This window comes from Oryzias melastigma, linkage group LG7, assembly GCF_002922805.2.
Source record: "Oryzias melastigma strain HK-1 linkage group LG7, ASM292280v2, whole genome shotgun sequence".
Lineage (NCBI taxonomy): Eukaryota > Metazoa > Chordata > Actinopteri > Beloniformes > Adrianichthyidae > Oryzias > Oryzias melastigma.
In genome coordinates this window covers 28615290-28623537 of record NC_050518.1, presented here as the reverse complement: position 1 = coordinate 28623537, position 8248 = coordinate 28615290, and the positions used below count along the sequence as shown (strand labels likewise).

The window sequence follows — 8248 nt, the reverse complement described above, 5'->3', positions numbered from 1 at the left end:
TATGACCTGATTGCTTGAAATAAACCATTTCATTCATTCATTCATTCATTCATTCATTCATTCATTCATTCATTCATTCATTCATATATTGAGATATTGTACAGTGTGTGATAGTGCCATTTTTTTTTTTTACAAATATATAAATAAATTTATATTGTGGCAAAATTTTTACCATAATTTTATCATTTTAATAAATCAAATTTTCAAACACAAAAGTGATTCATCTGCAGTTTATGCATTGAAAATGATTAAAGAACTCTTGTAAAATACAGTATTTTAAAGTGCTGTTGTAACACAAAGAATTACCTTTTTTTTATAATGTTTAGTAACGGAAAATAATCCCATCAAACAGCATTTATGTTTTCTGGACAGATGACTGGTTTTCATGGGTGTTCTGTTCTGCAGAACGGTGATGGCGATCATCCCAACTGCGTGGGCATTGAGGGAGTCCTGGAGGCGTATTTCCAGAGCCTGAGGACGGTGCAGCTGTACGGACCCACAAACTTTGCCCCCGTTATCAACAAAGTGGCAAAGTAAGCCCGAGCGTCTGCCTGTGAAACTGCGTGGAAAAAGGCTCTGCAGATTAAACTGTTATTAATGGATCCTTCTGGTAATTTCATGTTTTGATTTTTTTAATAAGACTGGTAAGTGACATGACTCATGAGCAGCAGATTAAAGATTTAGACATTTATTTATAAAACATTGGGTGGCAAAGAAGGGGAGATATGTAGGATTAGGGGGGTTAAAGCGTTCCTCACATTCATCTGCCTCTAATATGCAGCAGAATATAATTTTATCAGAAACATTTAAATGTTTATTTTACTTCTCTTCCCTTTTGAGCTTTTTTAAATACTAAATAAATCCACGATTTGTGATTATTTTTCATCTAAAGAGAAGTTTAAAACCCAAATTTTGAACAGTTAATCTTCAGAAAGATAAATGTCCCTTTTTTTAAGGATTTAAACAAAAACATCAAAGCAATTCTACTTTTGCTTTATCACTGGTATTTGTTATAGCTCCTAATTATTATTTGACTAAAGTTCTGTGTTTCAAGTGACTTGAAAAATGTTAGAAATCAGTGTGTTAAAAAGCAGTGACTTCCTAAACTGGTCTGTAACTGGTAAGAACTGGTGGTGTTGGACTGAGACTTCAACATTCAATAAATACATATAAACAACAAAACTAGGGAACAATAACAAGAAAAACTGAAAACCAGACACTGAAATCCATCAACGGAAATGAAGACAGGAGTGAATAATTGACAGGCTAAGCCGTGTGTGACTGACAGAAGGAAAACTTGAAAACAAAACATGACAAGAACCAAAGAAATAAAACTGACGTGCGCACAATGCAGGAGCTAACTGCAAACCCTGGGATCTTGTTCCAGATGTCCCTCTTTTTCCACTCATCTTGAAATGTTTTAAGTGTATTTTTGCAACAGATTTTCATTGAAAATAGTGGCAGATTTGTTCAAATCTTTTCATAGTTTTGGTTTAGAAAAAGTTGTCTGAGAAATTCATCTCAGTACTGTAAGCAACAGGATGCAAAACAGTTCTTCATAGTTTCTAAAATGTCTCAAAACTTTTGATAGAAGGTTCTGAGTTTACTGACCACAATTGATTTTTTTTCCAAGACAAGTGTCGTAACGTTTCTATTTGAAATGAATTTAGTTCTAAAGTGTGAGGAAAACTTTGTTAGGAGCTGAAAACATGTTGAAGACTCCAACACATTCCACGATCTCATCCTCGAGTCTGTCCATAGACCAATGAGCCTCTTCCGGGTGCCTGTGGTTTGCGGTTATAGACAAACAACCTCTGAACTATTTTATGTACTTGACCCACAATCCAATCCTGAAGATACATTGAGTGTTTGTATTTACACACAGGGAAAATGCCACTTCATGTGGCATCCCTCATGAAAAGTTTATGTTGTTATCATGCATCCAATACAAGACCGTCTATACTCGAGGCACAACCTGCATGGAGGTTGTAGCGTTAGCTGGTGCATTCTATGCTTACAGTATACTGCATGATTTACTTACAGGTCTGGCCTCTTCATCCGGTTTGATTGGAGGAACGGCGCCGGCTATGAGATTTAGTCTCTTTGCCAATCCACTTTGATTCATGCTAAGGTTATCAAACAGTCATCCGTGAAGTGGCGGTCACAGACAAAGAGTTGCTGGCGGGTCTGTCGCGTTCCCGGAGATTAAATCCAACCACTTCTGATTTGCTGGCTCTTCTTTTGGACGTTTAAACAAACACCTGAACCTCTCGCAGCCAAATGAGCTACAAGATGAGCCACTTCTTCCCAGATTTCAACACTTTGCTGATGATTCCTTCATGTTCAGCGGAGAAAGTGGGTGTGTGTTCGTTGTAGTCTGGGGGCGGAGCTTTCAGGACAGACTCTTCCTAGAGGGGGCGGTTCACATCATGCTGACGTCAGCACGATAGGACCCGCTCGTTTTCGTGGGTATGGGAGGGGTTGCTGCTGAGAGCGCAGGTTTCTAGAGGATTAAATGCATGAACAGATCAAAATACAGCTTTGGGGTTCTTTATAGTGAGGAATGAACAGTAAAATGCACTTTAAATCTCAAAAAGTAGAATTTTCATGGTAGGGCCCCTTTAAAAAACGACACAGGCTTTTCTAGTTTGGACAAAAACTACAAAATTGTAATGAAAAGATCACTGGGACCAGAAAGACTAACAAGTGTTTGGTTCCTATAAACAGCAGCAGAAGTTCAACATCAAATGTGTTTTGAAGCGGTCTCCATAGTTCTTAAGATATAGAGTGCCTGGACTGATCCCGTACCGCACAAAAAACAGAATAAAGGCACAAAAGTGTTTAAAAAGTTTTGGTTTCTTAAACTTGTTATGGGTAAATCTGTTTAATTGGTTTATGAAAATAGTTATTATGTAAACATAGTTTGGAATTTGCAGCTTTAACATTTTTTGATAGAAACGCTGACAGTCTGAAATTATTCATCGTCTAAATTTCATTTTGGCATTTACAAGCATTTGATTTGGCGCTGGGTTAAACGCTCACTGTGGATCCGGGGTTTAATTAAATCTGTTCATTTCCATCTTAATGACTTGTTTGTTTACAGTTGTTTCCTTTTATCAATTATACACCTAAAAGGCTTTGCATTGGCATTTCAAAACACGCCGTCAACAGTTCTGCTCACGTTTCCAATCAAACTCTCAAGTCAGAAGGCTTTTTAGCTCATTTCCACAGAACCGGTAATATTCATGTCTGAATGGCATTGGATTCAGTTTAGTGATGTGATCTCTCCGGGGCAAGCACCGGTGAATAATAAATGCAAATTATTTGTTCTTGTCTGTGCTAATTACATAACATGCAGTAATAAGAAAAGCAGGTGAAGTCTCTAAAGCTTCCCTCAAATCCTCCACACTTCATTTCAGAGCATCGTCTCTCTGCTCCAGCTTTCTCCTCATTACAGTTTGTTTACGTTGTTCCTCCCATTATAGAAACCGTTTCATTATACTGGAATTTCATGGTGCGGGCCAGAAGATGATTGGCAAACACCAGCGCCACATCCAGCACTGCCGGTTCATAAAAACAGCTCGGTGTTCTGGTTGATGAAAAATGAAGACAAATATGTATTTCTTTACTTTGTTGACACTGCTGTGACAGGCCGCCAACGGCACAGATGTGGCATCCAGATCAGACAGAATAATTAAGATCAAGAAGCTTCTAGCACATACAGGCTCCTCCCAGCTTCAGGCTACAAATGTGCAGCCTGTTCGACTCCCATCGCTGCCATCGAACAGTGAGAAACCGTGACAAGCATCAGTGTTTTGTTCGTCCCCATTAATCAGTGTCACATCTGCCTTGTTAACGCCTGTTTGTATTCCTGTTCTAGTTTCAAACCTAAACTGAACATCAATGAAAACAAGTTTAAACATCAGGATAAAGACTTGTTTCTTTATACTACAGACATGTTTTTCCATTTCATTTTTGGTGTTTTCTTGTGGGGATTCTTTGTGCCCGCTCTTAGCTTGTCGCCCTCACTGGGGCGGCTGGGGTCCACGTCCTGGGATAAACATTGATTTTATCTTGGACATATACTTTAAAAGTAGAACTGAGTCTAAGAGTGAGAATAAAGGCTGGTTCCTACCGGATGCAGAACGTAGGGCCGGGTATCAGTTATAATTTCCATTCGATTCGATTAAGATTTTTTACGATTCTTTCAATTCTTCAATTCAATTCAATTCAATTCAATTTTAAATTTTACAGTTGTATATATACCTTTGTTTCAAAATACATTAAATATTCTAATATATGTTGTGAATATATTTATATTAATCTGATCCAGTTCATACTGTAATATGTATCAGTGAAATAATGAGATTGTTAATATCATCCAGTGTTACATGGATTCTCTAAAGGAGAAGTTCTAACTAAAATGTTCAGATCATTAACATTGTAAACATTGTTCTGCTTCTCCTGGAAGACGTTTCAGTTTGACCACTAGGTGGTGATCACACTATAGAAGTACACTTAATTCAAGAAGAAGACAACAGTATGAGGGGAAAAAAGGCAAAGTTTTAGACCACAAATAGTTTCTTTAAAAATGATTTCCTTAAAAGAGTTTGGAAAATTAATGCCTGTAAATAAATAAAGATGTTCATTTATTCAGCATTGTATTTTTTTGGTCAACCGAACGTTAGCATTAGCCGTCCTATGGGAAATTCTATTGAAAGTTAGCATCAACCTAGCGGACTTTAGCTTTGTGAGCTAAATCGATGAATATCTTTTGTGAATCGATTATTGATCTATTAAGGTTAAATCAATTCAAATCGATTAATTGATTTTTTTCAACCCCGCCCTAGAAGAACATTTAAAATGAATTTTTTTTACTGATCACCTCTAGCTCTGTGGCTAGAGGTGAGCTCTGTCTTCCTGAAAGGGGCTGTCTCACTCTGTGACGTCAGATAGTGAGGACCTGCTCGTTTTCGTGGATATGGGAGGGGCTCCTGCAGACAGTGCAGGTTTTTAGAGGATTATTCAGAAATGAGTGAACAGATCAAAATACCACTTTGGGGTTTTTAATAGTGAGGAATGAACATTATAATGCATTTAAAAGCGTAAAAAGTTGTTTTTTCATGGTATGACCCCTTTAAAAAGACTTAAAAAGCTTGAATAGGAAAATTTGGAAATAAGACCTTAAAAAGCATTTGAAAAGTCATTCATTTTTAGATCTTGGAGTTAAAACTTGTGCCACTTAACTGTTGTGGTCTTAAGTCTTATTTATTTTTTAAGCAGGATTGTGTAAATAAAGTGTGTTTATTAACCCACTGGATGCCAACCGCTGATTAAAATGGTTCTAAAACTGGCAAAAAAAGAAGCAGTCGCTTCAGCCTTATGACACAGCGTAAAGTACAAGGAGGACAGAAGCTGGATTTGACCAGAGCTAACAAACAGCTGGTATAGACCGGTACTGCACGCGTACGGGTATAAGATCTGTCGAAGGTACAAACGGCTGAGTGTCTCGTATTTACTGCTTTAACTCTCATATAAGAGCAGCTACAGGTTTATTCCACTAAAACTGTGAACCAGACTGCACTTTATCTTATCATTTTAGCGTCTCTGTGGTTTTAATGTCTTATCATCGCTACAAAATGGGATTTACGTCCCTCTCTCTCTTAACCACTTATTCTGTCTCTTCTCTAAACAAACCCACTGAGCATGTGCGTCGTATGGGGTACGTTTGATTTGTTCTCTGAGGATGCTCAATTCATTCACAGTCAAGTAGGCATATTTCTATACAATTTGGAAGTTGGTTTGTTTGTTGGTTAGTTTGCAACGTGAACACAATTGTGATTTATAGTCCAAGATAAAACAATAATGTATTAGTAAAGTGAAACTTGCAGCAAATAAATTCGTTTTTATTGGTAAAAGTCCTGGAAAAAAGAACAATGCAGAGAAGATTGTCCAAGAGGAAGATTACAAGTGAGGATGAAGATGTCCAAGCTAAAATTAGAAGAGAAGAAAAGGAGAAAGGAGGAGCATTCCCTGCATTTATTAAGTTCTTTAGAACAACAATCAATTGAATATTTGCTTTCGTTTTCAACTAATTGGAATATTCCAACATCTCCAGTTCCGGATGCCTGTGCAAATTTGTCCATGTTTATAGTTTCTCAATCTTACTTAGATCAATCTCAAACGCTGAATTTGCGCAAATCAGTATTTTTTTTTCATTTATTTCATTTTTTTTATTTATTTTGTTTAGTGTCCGTTTTGTTTCATTTAGCATTTGAACAAACTGTTTACACAAGTTTGCTTTATTAGTCTTCGATAGTTTTACTGCACGAAAATGTGTATAATGAGGTAATATTGGTTTTCTGTAGTCTAGTAATTGTAATTTAATTACTGAGATTTGAGCTGTAATTGATTATGTTACTCTGTTACTGACAAGGATTTTGTTATTTCTTCATACGCCAAGAATTATGTAGAGAAGTTGGTCTTCATTTTTCAAATGCAAAGTCTTAAAAATTCTTAAATTTGACTTGAAGAAAGTGTAGGAACCCTGGTGAACGAGTTGAATAAAGATTGACGAATCTGTCTGTAAGGACACTGCAGGTCTTGTTTCTCCTGTGCCAAACTGCATGGCGTCAATTTAAGAATGTTTTCCTTCTTTTTCCACAGGATTTTTAAATGAGTATTAACCGTTGTGTTTTGCTTTCCATATTTCACTTTGTTTACGCGTCTGTTCGTAGAGTTTTTTGTAAAAGGTGCAGATTCTTATACATTTCTGATAAAAGGAAGAGGATTACTAAAACCTGGTTATATTCACTATGGAGGATTTCAAACTCTTTCTTGGCCAAAGTACTTCATAAACTACATGATTTCAGTGAAGAGTACTTGTGTGTTTTGACACAACGTCAAGAAAAACACTTGGCTGTTGATGTCAAATTGTGTACTTAGGAAAATGGAACATTTTTTCAGTCTTTTTTTTTCTTTCTTGTCAGAGTTTTATTGGAACAGTGCTTCTTACTCTTCGACTATTAGACTGCAGTTTTAGTAATTGTGTTAGTGGAAGTGTGGCAGGTGTTCTCAGTCTTTGAATCTTGTATTTGTGTGTTTTTGTCTGTGCGTGCATTCCCCAGCTGTGCAGCAGAGATTACAGATGGCTCCCAGTACTTTGTCCTGTTGATGATCACAGACGGAGTGATTTCTGACATGGTCCAGACCAAAGAGGCTGTGGTCAATGTGAGTGACACACACACATACACACCCCCACACACCCCCACACACACACACGTTTTGTGTGTTTGTGGACAGACTGTGAACGCTGTGATGAACTGTATTTTCTGTTGGCACGTTTCTCAGATGTTGGGGTTGTCCACATGTTTAGATTTTGTGTGAAGTGAACATGGAGGTCATGCACTCAACGTAAAAATCCTCTCAGGGTTTTTTTTAAAGTGTGTTCAGGCCTAAAGAAAAGAGTTATAGAGCAGATAATGTAATATTGATACCGAAAGACTGCAACCTCGAGTTTGTTTATATTCTGTTTTATGCTCTTTCTTGCTCCTAGAATATTCGTAACCAAATTCTGACTTTAGGCTGTATTTTTGTTGTTGTCCTCCGCCAGCACACAACTCTGAAGAATGTATAACTAATGTAAAAGTTGCTGTTGCTTAATTGACCAATGGAGGGTTGGCTACAAAAAGTTCTCATCCCCCCAGTGGCTCTTGTGTTAACCAGTCAAACTTTACAGTAAACTTCCAGGGGACGACAAATGTGGATTTGACTTTTATGGCTGGGATTTGTGCTCATGACAAGTGGATATAGAAAAAAGGTTGAGAGGACGTTTTAATTAAAACCAAAACTACACATTTGGGGTTTTTGATTCCAACATGATGTAAGACAGAAGCATACAAGCCAGTTTGCACATTAACCACCTAACCATTAATGTTTTTATATTAGAAAAAAGCTAATCACAAATCAATAAATATTGTATTTGGGAATCGATAAAAAAATGTAACTAATTATTCGCAAACCTGGAAAAAAATATTTGTGATTAATCATGATTTTTATATTTTTTTAGTTACAGTATTTGGTTGTCTGAATTTTTTAATTTATCAAGTGTTAACCCAAATGTGTACAAAACATCACCAGCAAGATAAGCAGAACTATAAAAACTTTTCTGTCTGTAGTCTTATTCCAAAAAAACAGAAATGCTAACGTACAGCATTAGAAACGAACCTGCAGACTGAAAAAAAAAAAA

At 36.8% G+C, this 8248-nt stretch overlaps 1 protein-coding gene across 1 annotated transcript in view; it reads left to right on the top strand.

The window, feature by feature from the left end:
- LOC112159128 (copine-9) overlaps positions 1-8248 on the top strand; it is a gene marked incomplete at its 5' end in the record, with an annotated part of 45711 nt that overhangs the window by 22695 nt on the left and 14768 nt on the right. The window contains 2 exon segments of the mRNA XM_024293014.2: positions 406-533; positions 7128-7230. Coding sequence (XP_024148782.1) covers positions 406-533; positions 7128-7230 — 231 coding nt within the window.